This window comes from Mesoplodon densirostris, chromosome 20, assembly GCF_025265405.1.
Source record: "Mesoplodon densirostris isolate mMesDen1 chromosome 20, mMesDen1 primary haplotype, whole genome shotgun sequence".
In the NCBI taxonomy this organism is placed as follows: domain Eukaryota; kingdom Metazoa; phylum Chordata; class Mammalia; order Artiodactyla; family Ziphiidae; genus Mesoplodon; species Mesoplodon densirostris.
The window spans coordinates 377,592-399,861 of record NC_082680.1 but is presented as its reverse complement, the minus strand read 5'-3'; the positions used below and the strand labels follow the sequence as shown (position 1 = coordinate 399,861).

The window sequence follows — 22,270 nt, the reverse complement described above, 5'->3', positions numbered from 1 at the left end:
AATATGGGGCTGTTTTCTCTGTTGTAGGATATCGTTTTTGCAGAATGTAGCAACATCTCCTGACTAATGACAAAGAGAAAGCATAATGCAGTATTTACCATTTCAGTGCTGTGTTGCGTAAATATTTAATTGGTGCTGCATATGTCATTTGCTTTTACATTAGTGGTACCGAGAGCAGTGTGCCCCGAGAGAAACACCTACATCCAGAGGAGTGAAAGGAAAAGTGACTGGCATATGTGAGGTTAAAAAAGAGCTTGAGAGATTGCTAGGAATCTTAGGAGTGAATTCACCATAAAAACTCTACACTCCATTGGATCTATATTCCAACAAAGGTCTCATCCTCAAGTAAAACAGATCAAAGAAAGTGCCAATGTGTATAGACCCTTTTTAGTTTATTGTTCCTACTTCAGTTTAGAATGTCTGCAGACTACTCACACCTTGTCCTTCTTCCTTAAAAATAAGATTCCAGTTTCCTTAGTGGCCTAATAATATAACACCAGAAAAGGAAGTGACCTTTCATCCATCCATCCATCCGTCGTTCATTCATTCAACATTTATTTATTGAGACACCGTGATGGATACTGCAGCGAACAACACAGTCCTTGCTGTCTTAGATTATATCTCAGCGAGTGCAAACACTGAGCGCCTAATTATAATCATGATGACTAGTTAAAAAAGAGAAATAAATGTAGAAGACTAGGACAGTGCATAAAACGCAGTACTTACTGAGTCTGAGCATTAGAGAAAGGTTTGCCTGCTAAAACCAGAATAATAAGTAGGATTATGTGTTTTGAAAAATGCTGACATAAGGACACGTTTTAAGTGTTACCACATAAACTTAAATGTGGCCTCAAAAATCAATTCTCAGGAATATTAAAACCAATACATTGTGATATAGTAAAAAAATCTAGATGTGTCTGAGGGAAAAAAAGTTATGATATTCATTGATTTTCTTTGTCGAGTTAGTCTGGCTAGAGCCCTTTTGGTAGTTAACATCTAGAAGTGGAAAGAAATGTTACTTTGGATATTTGGGGTAACCAGATTTAAAATTTCCACATGAATTTATAGTCTGTTTTTGTTTGTTTCTCCCCCTTAAGTTTAGATAACATACTTTCATGCTTTAAGATTTTATTTATGAAGTATACCCAGAAAATAGTTTTAAAACTGTTAAAAGAAATGATATCTCTGGGCTCTTTTCCAAACATTCATGAGTACTCTATTAACCTGTTTTGAAGACATTCTTAAACCATGTGTTTCCATGTGTCAGAAGTTGTTTGGAGACAGAGGTCATGTCTCTCTGCATTTGAGAACCACAGAGCTCGGCCCATCCAATTTCCATTACTGAGTTGGGCCTAGAAGTGGAAGGAACATTACTTTGAGATGCTTCCATTGGACATTTTAAGCACACATCTTACAGCAGGGGTCCCCCAGCCCTGGGCCGTGGACTTGTACCAGTCTGTGGCCTGTTAGGAGCCGGGCCCCCCAGCAGGAGGTGAGCAGCGGGCGAGCGAGTGAAGCTTCCTCTGCTGCTCTCCATTGCTCCCCGTCGCTTGCCTTAATGCCTGAACCATTCCCCACCCCCGCCCCGCCCTATCCATGGAAAAATTGTCTTGCACGAAACCCAGCCCTGGTGCCGAAAAGGTTGGGGACCGTTGTCATATAGTGAATCAAAGGACAGTTATACTTTTTAGCTAGAGCCACTTCTGTATAGTACTAATTTGTTTTGGGAGAAAATATTCAGTGTTTTTAAAGATCAGAACTTCCAGTCTTTTCCTGAGCTGTTGGATTTCATCACTGGTGACTTATCCAGGTTTCCAAAGAAGCTCGCCCTAACGCTCCTCTCCTGGTGGCTTTCTCCATCCGCGAGGCTGGCATGGTGTTGGCGGGCTCTCTCCTGGGCTTGTCTTTTCTCCCTAAAGCTTTAGCCACAGGCTGATCCTTTCGGTCTCCTCCCCTGCTAGTGAGCTCTTTCTCCCCTTGATTGCTTTCATTTCCCAGGGCTGTAGAAGGGTACCCAAGGCTCCCTAGAATATTACTGCAGGCAAAGCTGGGACATGAGGCCCTTTGCTCTGAGAAAAAAAAATGTTACAAGTGCTTTTGCATCTTGCAGATTTTTATTTGTTTTTCCCAGGCATTGCCTTTCAATTATTTCCAGTATCACAGTCAATTTAATTCCATTAAACTTAGCAGGAATCGAATATCCCTCCTAAACACTGAATTCACAGAGAAGAATGACATAATCTTTACCACAATGATCTTATGTGGGAAAAAATGATGTCAAATTTGAATATCACATTACAATATATTTTTAGCATGCTGTTTATAAGTACAGAGCCTCAAAGCAGGAAGATTTGAGTTTGTAATCCCACCTCTGTCACTTACTAGCTATGAGATCTTGAGCAGGGTACTTAACCTCCATAAAACTGGGTTTCCTCATCAGTGTAAGCAAGATTAGTAAAAGTAGAGCTCTTCAGAATATTTAATAAAATAATTATTAAAGGACCTACTGTATAGTACAGGGAACTATTTTCAATATCTTGTATTAACCTATAATGGAAAAGAATCTGAAAAAGAATAGATATATATGTATAACTGAATCACTTTGCTGTATACCTGAAACTAACACAACATTGTAAATTAACTATACTTCAATTTTTTAATGGTTAAAAAATAATAATAATTACTGTGCCTATAAAAATGTAAGTGCTCAGTTGATTTTAGTGATATTATTCCTTGTGACAACCTAGTAAAACAAATATTATTATCCACAGTTTTTAGAAAGAAAAACCTTAGGCCCAGAGATCAGTGACCTGTCTAGCGTTAAAGCCAATCAGTGTTTAAACAGGGACCATGATCCAAGCCTTTTTATTTTGAGTCCAGAACTTTGTTCCACTATATCACAGGGCATTGTTTCTCATAACATTTAAGAATCTACAGGTGATGCATGGACAGGAGAATAAATAAGATGGAATGACAAACTGGGATATATATTCCCTTTTGAATTCTTATTCAGTTATATCAGATCATGTCACATGAGGAAGATCTCAGTAGATGTTCCCATGTCATGACACCTGTCAACACTTCTTTCACAAATAAAGAACAGTTTTGCTGGCAATAATTTCTATGTAATTTTAATAACATAGTTTACAGTTTACTGTTTATTCTTAGTGTTGCCTTCTATTTGTATAAGAGATACTGATTTTTCCTTTAAGGTAATACTGTAAAAATTTCCTTTTAAAATAAATGTATTTAAAATTTTAAGTCAGTAATCTCAAGGAAAACTAAACTAAATATATAAATATAAAAATATTTATTTATAAAATAACAATACCATAGAAGGTTCACAATCATATGATAAAGGTGATAAGCACATTAAAAAAATGTATAGGGATCACTGCTGAGTGGACCGAAAATGCTGTAGGTCTTTACCATTGGGTCTTTTAATTTCATTCTGGATCCTTAATCTTTTCATTACCTACACTTGTAGTTTTAACAGGCTAGCTTCATGATGTAGTTTGTGAGCCTATGTGAATTACATAGAATTTGTACATAAAACCTAACCATATTATTTCAGTCATTTCAAATCACAAATTTTACCAGTATTTTCTATTTTTAGCATAAAGCTATTGTTAGATGCGTTTTACTTCTTCAAAGAAATTCCTTATGATCTCAGAAAAGAATCACATATAGAGAAGCAATACATGTTGAAAGTGGGAAAGTGGGTCATTTATTTTTTAGGAAAGGAGCCTGAGACCACCACATACAGAAGCCAGTGGACAGCGAGAGCAGTCTCCAGGAGATCAGAGGTGACTTCCTCTGTGTGTTGCTTTGAAATAAATTTCCACAAATGCTTCATAAATATCCATTAATTATAGTTAAGTTCATAACCGAGGAAAACTGTTCTCCAAGTGAGCCCTGATAAATGGGGAGCACCTGGGACACTGGCTTCCTAAGATCTTTTCCAGCCCTGCCTGATGAGATGAGATGGTCCAGGCAGACTCATGGGATGTGTTGAATTTACCGCTACCTATGAGGTACCAGAAGTGGTGACATGGACTCTGCATCACTCTGCTTTCACAGGCAACAGAACTTGATAGGGCAGACACTGACCAAGTCTTTGTTGATGAATGAATGCTGAACAACAAACTACTTGAGCTGGTTGTGCCTGGATTCCTGAAGGGTCATTGATTTTGTTAAAGTTGTCACTTGACAACCATACGCGTGTGTGCTCGCACGTGCGCGCACACACACTCACAGTTCATATTCTCTCTTTCAAATGTGACTTCTCAGGGGAGGGTGGACTGTGATGAAAGGGATGTTTTGAAGGGAATGTTTTTCTGGGTTTCATCATAGTTTAATATACCAGCCTTCCTCTAAGAGTCTCCGTATACCTAATAGTTGGATCTTTTAATGATGATGATTAAAGTGTCTTAAAATTTCAAAGAATTGTAATTTTCGGGTCTATTCCACTTTTTCCATAAAGTCAAAACAAGTCAAGGAAAAATTGTACGCTTAAGTAGGTCATTAACATCCATATACATTTGTTGCATAAAAGTAGGATATAGCTCTTAAATAACCATTTTGGAAGAAAGGAATCCAGATGAAAACTGAGTCAGTACAAGGCTTTGGATAATGAGCAGATCCGTGGGGTTTCAATTCAATGGTGAAGCTGCTAATAACTGTCACTGGTGAATCCTCTGTTACAAACATTTCATGATAACAACAAATTCAGTATTTTGGCAAGCAGGGAATAACCTATAAATCATGTAAATGATTTCGTTCTGTATTTTGAATGTTCTTGGAATAGGTCCTCTTACCATATTCTTTAATGTTGACAGCTGTTACCTCAAAGATTCTCTAGCTTATTGATAATGACTGGCCCCTTTGGGCAGTTAATCACGATGGTGAACACTTTATTCTTTACATTCGTTTGGAGAAGGAATGCTTCTCTCATTCAGAGAACAGAACCTGAAAACAAGAGGAAACTAATGAAACACTAGGAAAACAATCTGTTTTATAAGTCCCGACTTAATTCCCTTGGTGACAGAAACAACAGCTTGATTTTCATAAGCCTCTGTCAGCTTCAGCACTGGCTGTCAGGGCAGCTGGAATTGCTATTTACTAAGCAGCATCTTTAAACGTATTACACTGAATCTACGTAGTAAAGAAAAAAAAAAAAGGCAATGAAATTTAAAAGAAGAATTTTTTAATATTATCATTTTTAAAAGAACAGGAATCTAATATTCTGGCAGAAACACACCTACAGAGCTGAATCACTGTCTAGGCTCATCAAGACATTTTGATAGCCATGATTCTCCTTACCCATTAATGACACATGCCAAAAAAGGATAGAAGGGAAAAGTACACAGTATAGAAATATAAAATGTCAGCAGTCATTCCTTACTTCCCTTTCCCCTTTCCCCCAAAAAACTGTTATTTCATAAAGCCTCTGTTTCCAGTGTGTTATCTTATAATAATGCTCAGAGAGCCTTGCTACGCCAAGTGTTAGTTCCTTGAATATCAAAATATCCTATAGGTGGAATAATTCCTTTTTTTAATGATAATTTGAGCACATATTAGTATGAAAGCATTCAAAAGAAGTATTGACTTTAAAATAACCACATTTGGGCCAACAAGGTACAGACTGTTGAAATAATATCAGCCTTAAAAGTTAATAACAAATAACAAGGGGTTCGAATGCCAAAATATTGCCTAACACATTCCATCAACATGTGTATGAACACAGCAGGAAACCCAAAACAAAAGCTAATTTATGGAAAACTATGTATTCCTAATGACAATTTAGACCAGTAGGGGTCCAAGTTACAAACTGCAATCTTTACATGAGATGCTTTCATTTTACATTGAAAACTTGGCTACATTGTGGAAGCATGTATCAGATCAAATTATTGCCCTATATTTAAGAGTATCCTTCTTATTTTTTCTGTAAAATCTAATCATTGCACATGTGCATCATGTATATTTATGTATTGATGAAATTGAAACATAAAGTGAAGAAATTTTGCTTTCAAAACCCAAGATACCCAAGGAATCGTTTGCATAAAATGATAGTTTGAGCCCATGCAATTTTACTTTATTTTAAAGTGAAAACAAAGGAGCAACTACATTGGTATTCTAATATATTGATATCTTATTGATGCCAGATGTTTTTTTTTCCTATGCTCAATGATTTAGCCTAAATATTTATATTTTAAAATATTATATTGACATATCATACAATATAGAGCTGGAAGAAACCTTTAAGATCGAGTGCAAGCTCTTCAGATTTTTATATAAATAAGATATCTAAGCCTCAGAGAGGCCCAGGGACTTGCCAAGTTTCCACAACCAGTTAGAGCCAGAATTGAGACTTGGACCCAGGTCTCTTATGATATAAGCTAAAGGCTCCACAAGATGCCACAGACAATCTATGTTGAAAACTGTGTTCTTAAATAAAAAAGATCAGATTCTGATTTTCTTTTCCTGCAACTTCTGGTAACATGTTCTTAATAATTCTTTCTCAGAAAGATAACTTTGCGGGTGAAAATGTACCATGGTGGTTGTGAGGTGAATTATAAGACAGGAAAGCTTTAGACCTTAGCTTGCCGAGACGAACTTGAAAGGTTTTGGAGGCTAACCCCAAGTGCACTGCAAACACTTTCAGGATATTTTTTAGCTTAGTTTTTCTTACCAGAATCTGGTTCTCATGTTATCTCTTATTTTTTCTCTTTGTGAGAATGTCTGCTTGATCTTGTAATATTAAATAGCATTTAGCCAATAATGGCAGGCATGCTAAGAGCAAGATTTTAAGTTGCCAAAACCTCAGAGTGTACCCTTCAGGGTTCTGGTGGCATAAGCTGGGTTCAGGTTTCTGATGGCAAGGGTGCTTGCTTCTGTGTTCGCTTCACAACTTCCCCTGTAATTTGCTCCAAGGTTCTGGCAGATTGCTGGACCATGTCACCAGCTGTCACCACCCCTTCTTCCCATTCGTATTTGGCAGTATCTGGGAGCACAGGCATGCCAGTAGAAATAATAGTAGCTGTGAGAACAACTTCAGTGGCATGGTCCCCAGAGACAAGATCAAACTCTGGCACCTTTTCTCTCAACAAGGAGCTAAAAATGGCACTGAATTTACTCCTTGGTGATATATAATTCTCTTTAATTATACATTTTGGTTTCAAGTCTTCCACATGCTGGCTTTTAAGTATCAAACCAACATATATCAGTTAAAAACAATGGCATGCCCTTTTTTCTATGGCGAGGAGGTGAAATAGCTAGAATACCGTGGATTCCTCTCATCTCCATCAGCCTTGAAAAATAAAAGGAATGGAAATTTCTCTCACTTGAATGGTCTTTGAGCCTGAAAGAAAATTTCTTCATAAAAGTTCACTGGTAGATATTCACCATCATATTGTCTCAAAATTATTTCAGTTAGTGAGGTTTTTTAACATTTATAGAAAGAAAACAAAAATAAGAGGTTACAGAACGAATGTTTTTGAATGACGTAAGAAATATTTTAAACATCTTGAAATTGGTTACAATCTAAGAATAACAGGAAAAAAAAACTAAGAAGATGGGTGATAGTATAAAAGTATGCTCACGAATTTTATAGATGACAAATGTCAGATACTACAGCTGACTTAAAAGGGTTCTGACTGGGAATCATCATGGAAATCCATGTTCTCCTGCCTTGAGAAAAGGGAGGAATTGCACTAGGTGCCTTCTAAGACTGCTTCTGACTGTCACCAATCTCAGATCCTCTGTTGTCACCCCTATTTCTCAGGAACCAGGCTACAGAGATCCAGCCCTCTAAGAGCAACTCTAAGCAAAATATTGAAAAAGCTGAGTTACATATTAATTACATATTTTCCCATAACTATCTTCTCCCATTTTTCCACAGCTAACAGCCTGTACTTCTATTCCCTTCCCCCACAAACTCATCTTTTTCCCATCAGAGTACCTATGTTAACCCCCAGCTGCAACGATCCATTTCTGCTTCTCCTACAGCCCCCGATTCCTCACAGAAGGTAAAAAATTTATTCACATATAAGGTGGTATGTTTAAGGTACAATAATATAAAGTGTTATGGCAGTGTAGAATAGATATTAATTCCAGGGAGACTTCATAAAGAAGTGTCATTTGGGGCCTCCCTGGTGGCGCAGTGGTTGAGAGTCCGCCTGCCGATGCAGGGGACACGGGTTCGTGCCCCGGTCTGGGAGGATCCCATATGCCGCGGAGCGGCTGGGCCCGTGAGCCATGGCCGCTGGGCCTGCGCGTCCGGAGCCTGTGCTCCGCAACGGGAGAGGCCACAACAGTGAGAGGCCCGCATACCGCAAAAAGGAAAAAAAAAAAAAAAAAAGAAGTGTCATTTGAACTAGGCATTAAGGTGTTGGTGAGATTTTGTCGGGCAGAGTTTGAGGGAGGCACCTTGGAAACCAGGGATTATGAGGAAAAAAGGCACGGAAGCAAGAGAATTAAGGGCGTGATCTAAATGGTAGGCCAGCAAATCTGGCGAGCTCACGGGGTCTGTGATATCTTCACACTGTTGTGCAACAGATCTCCAGAACGTTTTTCATCTTGCAAAACTGAAACTCAATAAACAGTAACTCCCCATTCCCCACCATCTGCAGCCCCTAGTAACCGCCATTCTACTGTCTGCCCCTTTGAGTCTGACTATTTTAGATGGCCCATGTAAATGGAATCAAACAGTATTTGTCTTTTTGTGACTGGCTTATTTCATCTACCATAATGTCCTCAAGGATCATCCATGTTATGGCATGTGGCAAGATTTCCTTCCTTTTTAGGACTGAATAATATTTCGTTGTATATTTATATATATACATGACATTTTCTTTATCCATCTCTCCATCATTGGACATGTGGGTCACTTCTACCTCTTGACTGTTGTGCATAGTGCTGCTGTGAACATGGATGTGCAAATATCCCTTTGACACTCCTACTTTCAGCTCATTTTGAGAAATGGGATTCTGGATCATATGGTACTTCTAGTTTTAATTTTTTGCGGAACTACTAAACTGTTTTCCATAGTAGTTGCACCATTTTACAATCTCACCAGCAGTGCACAGGGCTTCTAATTTCTTCACGTCCTCACCCAGCCAAGTTATAATGTTTTTAAACTACCAGTCCACCTGGGAGGGCCATGGGCTGATAGTCATTAACCCAACATGTGAACTTGTTGCATCCTATTGCTCTCCTCCTGACACCTGAGATTTACAGTGATGGCAGCCGTTCCTCACTCTTCCTTTTCTCCTACCCGATGGAGTCACCGCCGTCTTTCTGCAGTGGGCCTCCACTCTGTGTGTGCGTGTATTCTGGTTCTCAGGGGTGAGGGAGGGGCTGTAACAGGCTGGCACACTTGCCTCCCCTGCAGCCTCGTAGGAAGGAATGCCTGGGCGCCTTACAGAGAAAAGCACCTACAGGGAGGGTTTAGGGAAGGTAAAAACATACATTCTTCAGCTAAGCTATGTATCACATGGCCTACTTTCAATAAAATATTTAACTTAAGTATAACATGTAGTTAGAAAAGTGTACAGGACAGAAGTGAACACACCAGTGGAACTGCCTCCCAGACAGAGAAGTAGAACGTTACCAGCTCTCCAGAAGCCGCCATGGGCTCTCCCAGTCATCACCTCCCCCCTTCTCCCTAGAGAGAGTCACTCTGGGGGCTTTTACCTACTTTTGAAGTTCATACACATGGACTTAGTCAGTATTCATGGTTTTTGTGAATGTGTTCTCTTGCTCGATATTGTATTTGTGAGATTTTTCCATATCATTGCATCTGGGATCGGTTCATTCATTTACATTGCTGTGTGGAATTCCATTGTATGATTATTACTCTAATTTGTTTATCCATCTTACTGCCAGAAGACATCTGAGTTGCTTCCAGTTTGGGGCTATTACAAATATTTCTGTGAACATTCTTGTTCATGCTTTTGGTGCCATGTGTATACATATTTCTTTTTTTTTTTTAACTTGGAATGTGAATACAGTTTATTAAAATTATTGATATTGTTGGATTCAAATTTCTCATCATACTCTTTGATTTCCATTTGTCCTATTTGCTCTTTTTTTTAATTTTTATTTTATTGGAGTGTAGTTATGCTACAGTGTTGTGTTAGTTTCTGCTATACAGCAAAGTGAATCAGCCATATGTATACATATATCCCCTCTTGCTTGGATTTCCTTCCCACTTAGGTCACCACAGAGCAGTGAGTAGAGTTCCCTGTGCTATACAGTAGGTTCTCGTTAGTTATCTATTTTATACATAGTAGTGTGTATATGTCAATCCCAATCTCCCAGTTCATCCCACCCACCCCCTTCCCCCCTTGGTGTCCATACGTTTGTTCTCTACGTCTGTGTCTCTATTTCTGCTTTGCAAATAAGTTCATCTCTACTATTTTTCTAGATTCCACATATATGCAGTAATATACAATATTTGTTTTTCTCTTTCTGACTTACTTCACTCTGTATGACAGTCTCTAGGTCCGTCCATGTCTCTACAAATGACCCAATTTCGTTCTTTTTTATGGCTGAGTAATATTCCATTGTATATACGTACCACATCTTCTTTATCCATTCATCTGTCAGTGGGCACTTCGGTTGCTTCCATGTCCCGGCTATTGTAAATAGAGTTGCAGTGAACATTGTGGTACATGACTCTTTTTGAATTATGGTTTTCTCAGGGTATATGCCCAGTAGTGGGATTGCAGGGTCATATGGTAGTTCTATTTTTAGTTTTTTAAGGAACTTCCATACTGTTCTTTATAGTGGCTGTATCAATTTACATTCCCACCAACAGTGCAAGAGGGTTCCCTTTTCTCCACACCCTCTCCAGCATTTATTGTTTGTAGGATTTTTGATGATGGCCATTCTGACCAGTGTGAGGTGATACCTCATTGTAGTTTTGTATACATATCTCTATTGGATATACAGGCAGACTTTTTTTTTTTTTTTTTTTTTCGGTACGCGGGCCTCTCACTGTTGTGGCCTCTCCCGTTGCGGAGCACAGGCTCCGGACGCGCAGGCTCAGCGGCCATGGCTCACGGGCCCAGCCGCTCCGTGGCATGTGGGATCCTCCCAGACTGGGGTACGAACCCGTGTCCCCTGCATCGGCAGGCGGACTCTCAACCACTGCACCACCAGGGAAGCCCCAGGCAGACTTTTGTAGACACGCTGGGGAGTTTACCACCATTCATAAGATTTTTTAATATGGAGAAAATGTATTCCAATTTCCAGCAAGCAACTTACAAATGATCTTGCAAAAATACAACCATTTATAGTTGGTAAACATCTTGTATTTAGAAACCAATTTTTTCACGTGGACAACTTTTGATCATGTTTGCTACTGTCAAAAGAGAGATAAATTAACAATTTGTGTTAAATTTTTAAAAATTTCTTTGATGTGAATGCTCAGTTTTGATTCAGGTGAGTAGGAAAGCAGCACAGTGCATAAAAAGGATCCTGAAATCGGGTCAGGAGACCTGGCATCCTGAGTCCTCTTTATGCACTAACTTTTTAAAAGACACTGAGTGCGTCACAGATCCCCTCTCTGCCTGTGTCTTGTCCTCATACAACAAGGATGATGATCCTGTCACACGCTGCATTATTAGAAGATGATAGATATCAAGGTATGTGAAAATGTGAAAAACACATGGAACTGCTTAAATCTACATGAGTACTAATTTCTGTAACTTTAAAATACACACCTATACAGCCTACTTTAAGACTCTTGGAGTTAACCAGAATAGCCTGTTATTAATTGAATCATCCTCATCATATTACTGTAAAAGTTTTCTTTTAAGACAATATGCATGTGGAACAGTATTTGTTTAGAAGGATGGTGACTGGAATACACATGTGTCACTGATTAGTATCTTTCCCGCCCTCAACTCCAAATACTGTCTCTCTCTGCCTTTGGTTCCCTAGATGTGGTAGAGAAGCATATCTCTAGCCTTTGACCCCCACAGAAGTTACATTTGACCCCCTCCTGTGTGGATTTTCACACTCCACTGCCCTCTGGTAGGATAGAGAGGTATCGTGCTATGTATTCCCTTTATTACCAGAAGGTCTGGGTTTAAGGTCATGGTCCACTGCTTACTTGCTTGGAACCCTAAACTCTCAAAAAGTCTCAGTTTTTGCAGATTTAAAATGAAAAAAAAAAGTAACTATTCAACGGAGTCTTTGTGAAGCTTAAATGAGATACCGGGTGAAACAGAAGCACAACACTTGACACGTAGGTTGTGTTCAATGGATGTTTATTTTTTTAAAATATTGCATCCCAGTGATCTAACACAAAGGACGCTGTCTGTGGCTGAGAGAATGCCCGGTGTGGCTGCCAGCCTGAACGCCCAGAGGGGTCCAGGGCTCAGCAGAGCACAGAGCTCCCCGCCTCTTCCCACACCCTCCATCAGGTCCTGTGCAAACCAAGGATCCATGGAACCGTCATGAAGAGTGGCAGCAATGCCTTCTCATGGGTTCACATCTGCTTTCCAGCCTGGGCATTAAAGAACTGGGATCAGGGCCTCCCTGGTGGCGCGGTGGTTGAGAGTCCGCCTGCCGATGCAGGGGACGCGGGTTCGTGCCCCGGTCTGGGAGGATCCCACATGCCGCGGAGCGGCTGGGCCCGTGAGCCATGGCCGCTGAGCCTGTGCATCCGGAGCCTGTGCTCTGCAACGGGAGAGGCCACAACAGTGAGAGGCCCGCATACCGCAAAAAGAAAAAAAAAAAAAAAAAAAGAACTGGGATCATCCTTCTTTATTTACAGATCTATTTTACTTCTCTACTTCTCCCTTTATTTGCCTGCCAAGACAGCTCATGTGGTTCTATGATACCAGTGTTCAGGGATTTCTGTAACGCTGGCTTTGAGTTTCCTGCCTCCTTCTCTCTCTCTCTCTCTCTCTCTCTCTCTCTCTCTCTCTCTCTCTCTGTCCCTGTCTCTCTCTCTGTCTCTCATTAACTTTGGAGTCAATCTCACCCTGTATTTACATGAAAATCTTAAGTTACACATAACAAGTGTCAAGAGCTTCACTCAGCACCAAACACCAACATTTTCAAAGTACATTTCAAAACAGTGTTTAACAAGATATAATATTATTTGGTATGGTTCTCATTATACGACATCCTAAGTAGAACCAAAATCCCATTTTATTGAGATTTTCTGTAATAAAAAGTACATAATAAAGCTGTTGCCCATGTGACAAAAAGTAAAACAGCTCGCCAGACACAAACATAACATTACTTTTTAACATTTGATGCCTGTGCCTGACCCCGTGGGCTGTCTCTCCTCTTCACAGTCTATTAAAACCAATAATATGAGCAAATCTATCATTCAGGAAGACTTTCTGTGCCACATAAAAGCTCACAATGATGATACGTTATTTTGTGTAGAAGCTTTGACCCTTTTGGAATATTTATCATTGCTATGCCAGAGTATGCCCATCAAAACTTCTACTGTATGCGGACCTAGCACCCAGTATTTTACTCAAAAATTGCTGAATTATCTGAAACCTTGAAAACTGTGAAGCAATAAATTTTTAGAAAGCTTCTGACATTTTGCCACTCAAACACTACATAATTTAATGCAAAATGACATAAGTTATACCTCTTTACAAGCTGACAATTTGTATATTGGAGAATTCTATAACCTATATCTTAATCCTTGAAAAAATTAGCCTTTAAAGGGAATTGCTGGAAAACTGTAATTTAAGCAGGGAGTTATGAGTATATACGTTTGCTACAAATGTACAGGGTGGATATAGCTATGCTCCTATCTATGTTTAGTATGTTTCTTACTATAGGATGATTTTATATCAAGTATTGTTAACAGAAGAATGTGGCACTGGTAATAGAATATCACCAAGCTGTTGACTCTTTTAAAAAAGTCAATCAATTATATATTAGTGCTAGTGGACTTTCACAAAACTACTTTTCATAGAGCATAACACTGACTAGTCATTAATTCATTATTAATAATATAACATTCCATTTTTAGGCATTTATGTATTTGCTTTGTATTTAGATATTTTATATTTATTAACTTTTCCTTAAATTACTATACTTTTATCCACAACAGTATTGTGTGACATTTTAAAACCTTAGAAAATACAGTCTGTTTCTTTGACAGATACTTATCGAGATCTACTCGGTAGCAGATACTGTATAAGGCAAATGAGATACACAGACAATATTGGGAGAGATGCTTCACCCTGTCAGGGAGTGCTATCCCAAGAAGTTGATACCGACCATCTGAGGGAAGAGAGGTATTTTGCAGTGGGTGGAGAACATTGCAGACAGAGGGGACTATTTATTGAGAGGTTCTATGGTCTGGTCAGGTGACTGCAAATGGTTCAGTAACCTGGAGTAGAGAACAAATAAATAAAAGACCTATATACTGCAGACTGTCTTGCTAGGTGCCTTAATGTATACTGTCCAGAAAGTTTACATCAATTAAATAAGATAGGTTTATCCAGCCTCATTTTGTAAGTAAACCTAATGTTTAACAATAGTACATCATTTGGGACCTCCCTTGTGGTGCAGTGGTTAAGAATCCGCCTGCCGATGCCGGGGACACAGTTGGAGCCCTGGTCCAGAGAGATCCCACATGCCACGGAGCAACTAAGCCCGTGCGCCACAACTACTGAGCCCATGTGCTGCAACTACTGAAGCCCGCGCACCTAGAGCCTGTGCTCCGCAACAAGAGAAGCCACTGCAATGAGAAGCCCGCACACCACAATGAAGAGTAGCCTCCGCTCGCCACAACTAGAGAAAGCCCGCGCGCAGCAACAAAGACCCAGCGCAGCCAAGGGGAAAAAAAAAAGTGCTCAAAGAAGACAAAAGCCAATCCAGAATTCTACACTAGTGAAAACATCTGTGAAGAATGAAAGTGAAATAAAGATATTTTCAGATAAAAGAAAAAACTAAAAAAAAAAAAAAAAATTAAAAAAAAATTACATCGTTTGTCCAAGATTAAATCCTAGATTGAAGTTGAACCCAAATCTAACTACATCTAAAGCCTCTCCTCTTTACACTGTACTAATTTAGTTTTGTTACTATATATTGGATATTTAATAAGGGCTTTTTACAGTGATTGTTATCATACTGTCTCTAACAGTACTTTTTAAACACTTACGTCTTTCTCCACCTCTCTGGTAAATTTCAACATGTATAATGCATATATACTGTCAAATACTGTTGAAAAATTCTCCTTCATGACATAGTAATATGACAGTCACTGGGTTTCCCCATGGATACTTAGCCTTCTTTAGGGATTAATTCCTAAACTATATGCTATAGAGCACAAATGAATGTTAAGTGTTAATGGTTAACATGACAGTGATTATTCTAAATATTTTAAATAATATATAAAATGATAAATTATATTACATTAGTCTTTATAATTATACGGTCTAGTTACCTATTTTCTAAGTATTTTACATCAAGAAAATTAGTAAACACATTTACAAAATTTGTATCAGTTTATGAGATTATCACACCCACCTCAGAAGCTCTACATGAAATCACCTGATACACATGCATGTTGCTTGATCTGTGCTCTTGCTGAATTGTAAGTCATAAATTCGAAGATTATTTATCTTAAATTTAGAACATTCAAATATTATTATATTTTGTGCATCTGAATCCATTCTGAGCATTTCATGCACCAAATTCGTTTGTGAAACGAGTTGTTACCTTAATCCAAGAGAATAGCATCATGTCTCTTGAGAACTATAGATATTGCAACGAAGTGTTGTACATGTGCAAGTGTCCTGGGGTCAGGTAAGTTTGGCAAGTACTGCTAGAGCGCATACTACCGCTTACTTAAATGATGGTGCAGAGTAGAACTGGAACAAAGCAGAACAAATAATGATTCACTCCTAAGGATTTCCCGGTACCAGTTAACTGAGTGATATCAAATCTTTATTAAAGTGCTGCCATGTTGCACTGAGGAACTGTTTGTTTTCTAATTTTTATTATGCAATCATCTTTGGTATTTCAGAGCATGGAAATTTTAACTTTACATGTGACTCTTGTTATAAACATATATACCATTTGATATTGTAGCTAGAAGCAGCAGACCTTTAAACAACTTGTATTTTTTTACCCCCAGCAATGCATCTCTTTGGCCTCAACTGGCAGTTACAGCAGACTGAAAATGACACATTTGAGAATGGAAAAGTGAATTCTGATACCATGCCAACGAACACTGTATCGTTACCTTCTGGTGACAATGGTAAGAGAAAGAATTATGTGTCCTGTGTTTTTCTTTTAACATCTCTTTTCACATTTCATCTCTTTTAACATTTTTAATAAAATAAATTTATTTTTACCCATGTAACATTCAGCTTTATATGGGAGAAGGAAAAGGTTTCAGAATTACAAATATTATCTTTTAATGAGTGACTTTTATTCATTTACTTGAAGGATTGGAAATTCACATTTTTATTATAGGAATAATACAGTGTTCTGCCTTTTGAGTCGATGGCTAGGCTTTTCTGCCTTTCATTCCTACAAGTATGCATTTTGTTTTATTTTTAGTCTGTAAATAGATTATAATTCAGTGTATCATCTCATATTACCTTGGGTATATTGAGCTTTCTTTGTTCAGCTAGTATGTGGAGTTGGAATACTATCTTCATTTTGTTTTAAAAGCTTTTACATACAAAACACATGAAAGGATTCTCATTTATTGACCTTTCCTCTGCTTGCCCTTTCTTTAAACCTTCAAAAGTTTATACTTTGAGCTAACAGACTTTCACATCAATTGGCTCTGATTTTAAAAATGGAAGTTAAGCAGTTAGAGAATGCTGTATGTCATTTTTGCAATATAAACACCCAGAAAAATATGTACATATGTAAGTATATTTATATTATATATCTGTCTATTATTTTTATATATGTGTGTGTGCTTGTATGTATGTCTTGGCATTTGGCATCCTCTGACTTTTTGCAAAATGTCATAATACTTTATGTCTCAAAGCAACCAGATCAAGACACCTTTTTCTGTCACGTGAGAAGTATATCCTTTGCCTTTAAACATTTCCCTGGCTCTTCTTCCTCTTTATTTCTTCTTATCTTGTATATTTTTGTTCTGCTTTGGCATCTATTATGTTCATCCTCATGTGGCTAGTTTCTTTGCAAGACTAGAAAGAAGCTATTATATATTTATATATACTATAATATATTTATTTGTATTTATATATATGCTGCTATTTTACATGTACCCATTGGCTGTGACTAATGCTTTTACCATTTTTTTTTTGTTCTTTGCTTTCCCAGCTTCTGTTTTATTTTAACAATAATACTTTATGTCACTCCTCTTCCTTCCTGGGGAGGCTGAGAGATTTTATAAGACATTAGATTTTCATAGTAATAATAAATACCGCTACCCCACCCCTGTAAGGAGTCTTTTGATACAAAGTGCTATACATTCCAAAAAACTATAATCTGGTGGCTGATGACAGTGGCAGTGGAAGTCAGTGCACAGTGGATTAAAGAGGAGTGAAGAAAAGCTTACCTAATTAAGATTGTTGGTGGGAAATTTCAGTTAAGTGCAATATAATTACTTTAAACAACTGTTTAATTTTTTATGCACTGATAACACACACATGAACAGATCCATAACTACACAGAAATTAAGAGTATTTATTTTTTATTTATATAGATTGCAACTTAGACTGTCTTTTAAAGTGGATTGTTCCCATGAAAATGGTCAAACAGCACTTCTTAACCACACATGTAGGGAACTCTTTTACAGACTGAAAAGAAAAATGCTTATTGTAGATGTTTCGTTTATTTTACAACATCCTAGCCTTTTATTACAATCAGAATGAAAATAGAGTGTGGCTAATGAGTGTCACAGTCCTTGAAATGTGTGATATTGAGAAAGCTGTGGCTTCAGAGACCCTCCCACAACCTCGGTGCTGGTTCTTGGGATTTTCTATTCTATTTTATTGAATTTCCCATTTATCACAAATGCTAGTTGAAACTCACTCAGATAATTTTGCAATTTACAAAGGATTGTGGGTCACAGTTTCAAAAATACGGCTCTGAAAGTCTGCTTCCCTAAGAGGGACTGAAGTCCCCATGTGATCACAGAACGCACGGGGTGCAGTTGACAGGTGCCAGTGGAGCAACTGTATATAGTAAGTCCCCTACATACAAACAAGCTCCGTTCCAAGAGTGTGTTTGTAAGTCCAATTTGTTCGTAAGTCTAACAAAGTTAGCCTAGGTACCCAACTTACACAGTCGGCTATATAGTACCGTACTGTAATAGGTTTATAATACTTTTCACACAAATAATACATAAAAAAACAAATGCAAAACATAAAGAACACATTTTTAATCTTACAGGACAGTGCCTTGGAAAGTACAGTAGTCCAGTACAACAGCTGGCACACAGGGGCTGGCATCCAGTGAACAGGCGAGAAGAGTTACTGCCTGGAGGAGGGAGAGGAGGTGGGAGATGGTAGAGCTGAGGGATGGTCAGCCATAGGGGACAGAGGGCGAGCTGCAATGTCACTCACGCCTGGCGCTGATGGCACAGGTGCTGGTACCTTGCTGGAACCAGATGCACATCCGCATCTTTGAAAGTTCGCAGCATGAAGGTTCATATGTAGGGGACTTACTGTATGCGTGTAAGTGAAGGACCATCTTCCTAGCCTCCCACATAAGGAGGAGATGACAGATGCCCCAGAATGAGTTAGATATACTGGAGAAGAACGGATCCTGCAGCCTGCCAACCGGACAGGGGGATTCGTAGGAATTTCTCTTTATGGAAAGAAGGCTATCTCGAGGCTCAGACTTTGTCCAAAGTGTGACCTAAATAATAGTCTCACTTGTTATCTTTATTATTTTTCCAGTAGCCCGAAAAACCCTAAATTGGTAAGGAATTCTTATTTTCGTTTTTCCAAGTAAAGGTTCTAGGTATGTATCTCTTAAATACGTATAGACCTGGAGTGCAGGGGGCAGGAGGGGACTGTATTTGCAAGAAGGGAGGTACCTTAAAAACACTGCTTTTAAGCATCCCTGATGAACCGGCAGAGACCATGCACCATCATCTACTACTTCAGTTTTATAAACTGTGCAGAGAACCAGATCACATCATCTCTAGAAACTCTAGGAGATTATAACCCTTAAGAAATTCTTGCAATCCTGAATGAAGCTCACTGGGAGAATTAACCGTGCTAAGCATGATGGGGAAATTACTTCGTGGCTTCTAAACGCAATGCTCTTCTTTCTGCGGTCCTGTTTTATTCTTATTTTATAAATACAATTCTGAGGAACAGTCGTGGTGCTAAACTCCCTGCTCACTTTTAAGCGAGTACTGAACCAAAGTTTCTAAATGGTATTTAGTATTTAAAAGAAGAATTTCTATTACATGCCATGATTCTTTCCTGATTATTCCGGAGACGTTCTTTAACTACAGAGTTTAGAGGTGAGATGCCAAGTGTGAGGTCTCAGGCAGAACTGATGGAAGTGGGCAACACGAATAAAGAGGCAAGGATGAAGGTTTTAGTTCAAACACCAGTCTCTTTGTAGGAACTAAAACTATTCCACTGGATCGAGGAATTCACTTAGCCTAACGTGCTGGAGAGCATCGCGCAGCCCTGCATTCAGATCCTAGCTCTTTCGTCTGTTACTCTGTAACCTTGAGCAAGTTACTCAACCTCTCTGAGCCTCAATTTCCTCCACGTAAAGAGGGAGTAATGCCTGTCTCTTGGCTGATCAGCGTCAACAGTCTGGCAGCCCTTCTGTGTTTCCCTTGCAAGCTCTCTCCCCACACATCTCAGCGGTTATTTCCAACTCTCCTGCTGTCCTCGAAGCTTCAATCCCTCAGCTCCCAGCAGATGGCCTTGTGTTCTATTCAGCAAAAAAAAAACCCAGAAACCTTGATTTCCTGTAAATAGAGCTCCATCCCTATGTGTATCTAGATCTGTCTTTCCATCCTTTTCTTACTAATCTTTCTAAGAGAGCTCTTGATCCCATTCTGTACTTCAGAATTTCCTCTCTCAACTGGCTGGCACCTTCCAATCAACATTTGAACATTCCCAAGTCTCTCAAGTCTTAAAAAAAAACCTTGAGTCTGCCCCCTACCCCTGCCCTACCCCATCTTTCTCTTCTCCCCGTGTAGCCAGCCTTCTGGAACACGGTGTGTGTATTCGCCATGAAGTCATGTCTTCACCTTCCACTTACTCCTGTGACAGTGTGGCTTCTTCAGGCTCCTTCCTCATGACTGTCCTCTGCCACCGTCACTCACAGACACAGATGTCTTCCCGACTTATCGGTGGTCCTGCCAATAGCATCAATTGATACTCTAGGCTCTCTGTCACATTTGAGCTCTTGGTAGCATTCAGTAGGTAACCTATCACTCCTAATTGAAATACCCTTTTCCTTAGCTCCTGTGATACCGTTTCCACTTTCTTCCTGAGTTTTTGGCAGTGATTTCTCAGTTCGTTTAGTTGACTCATCTTCCTCTACCCGATCCCCAAACACTGCCGTCACTCAGAATATAATCTCTCTGGGTCCTCAGATCCATTCTCCTGACTTCATTTACATTCCATGTGCTATGTGTTGTGTTACATTCTTTGTGCTCCCAAATCAATAAGTGCAGCCTGGATCTCTCTGTCTTGGAGCTCCAGACATCAACTATGAAAAATCTATCCAAGTATCTTTAGAAAATCCCCACTTGGGTGTCTTCCAGGCATCTCAAACTCCATATGTCTAAAACTGAACCCAACAACTAATTTGGTTATCTTTTACTGCCTAACAAGCCACATCAAAATCCAGTGGCTTAAAAGAACAGTTTGTTATCATCTCTCATGGTTCTGTGGATTAACTGGGTAATTTTCATTTTTTTGCTTGGATCGCTCATGAAATTGCTTTCAGATGTTGCTTGGTCTGTTTGAAAGCTCCACTGAACTGAAATTCAAGGTAGCCCACTCACAGGGCTAGCAGTTGATACTGCTGACTGTAATGTCTAAACATGGCCTTCCACTTGGCTTGGACTTCTCAGAGCACAAGTTCTGAAGAGGAGTGTCCCCAGAGGGAGCATTCCAAGAGACCCAGACAAGGCTTCTTATGACTTAGAGCATTGGACGCTCGGGATGTCACTTCCATCATATCTGATTGGTCAAGAAAGTCAGTAAGATCGGCCCAGATTCATGAGATGGAGAATTAAACCCCACTCTTGACTGGGGAAATGGTGGGGACACGGTGGGGACACACTGCATAAGGACATGTGGGATGGGAGATGTTGTGGCCATCTTTGGAGAACACAACTAGCCCATCATCTTTCTTTCCAAATGTGCCTTTCTTTCTATATCAGGAAATGGCATCATCATTCACCTAGCTACCTGGGCCAGAAGCTTAGGGGTCATGCCTGACTTCTGCTCTCTCACCTCCCCTGTGCAGTCAGTCATCAAGTCCTGTCAATTCTAACCCCAAAATATCTCCTGGATCCTGTCAACTCTCCCCTGGATTATAGAAGCCACCTTCTATCCGGGATATGTATCTCTAGACTTGTTCATCCATTCTTCAAATACAGATTTGAAATATCAGTATACTACTTGACACCCTTCAGTGATCTAGATTCTGGTCAAATGCCTTTAGATGACTTAACAAGGTTCTCCACAATCTGGCTATTCGTCACACCATACTATAGCATAGAAACAATAGAGCAGAGAGTTAAAGGCTATAGGGTCTTGAGCCAAACCACCTGGTTTCACATCCTACAATAGTTCTGACCATTATTAATGCCTTTGATACTTGGGACAAGTTACTGTATAGCATCTTTGTGCTTCAGCTTTCTCATCAATTAGAATGGTCTTGAATAGTCAGTGTAAATACTTGTTAGTGGTTATCACCATTACTATTTAATGTGTCGTCTTTGCTAGAGTGTAAGGCACACTATTTTTCCACCTCTCTGTTCAAAGTTGTCAGCACAGTTATAGGCATGTAATGGATGCTCAATAAGTATTGTCCAATGAGTGAATGAAAATAGGATGACTAAATGCTATAAAGTATATAAAGGGCCCGACACAGTGCCTTGCATTAACTGTACACAAAGCAGATGTTGGTACAGCAGAGTGATTAAGGATTAAAGCTGTGCACTTGTTGGGTGGCTTTAAGCAAATTACCTTCTTTAACCTCCTGTTTCTTCATAGGGTCATAGTGAGGTTAAAATCATTTAATGCATGTAGGGGGCCAGGCAGTGGCTGGAACATGATGAGTAGGTTATACATGTCAGTAACTA

At 39.1% G+C, this 22,270-nt stretch overlaps 1 protein-coding gene across 5 annotated transcripts in view; it reads left to right on the top strand.

The window, feature by feature from the left end:
* TENM3 (teneurin transmembrane protein 3) overlaps window positions 1-22,270 on the top strand; it is a 323,385-nt gene that overhangs the window by 171,946 nt on the left and 129,169 nt on the right. For all 5 annotated transcript variants that reach the window (XM_060086155.1, XM_060086154.1, XM_060086153.1 and 2 more), the window contains one exon: window positions 16,127-16,249. In XM_060086155.1, the coding sequence (XP_059942138.1) occupies window positions 16,127-16,249 (123 nt within the window). The remainder of the gene's footprint in view (window positions 1-16,126; window positions 16,250-22,270) is intronic.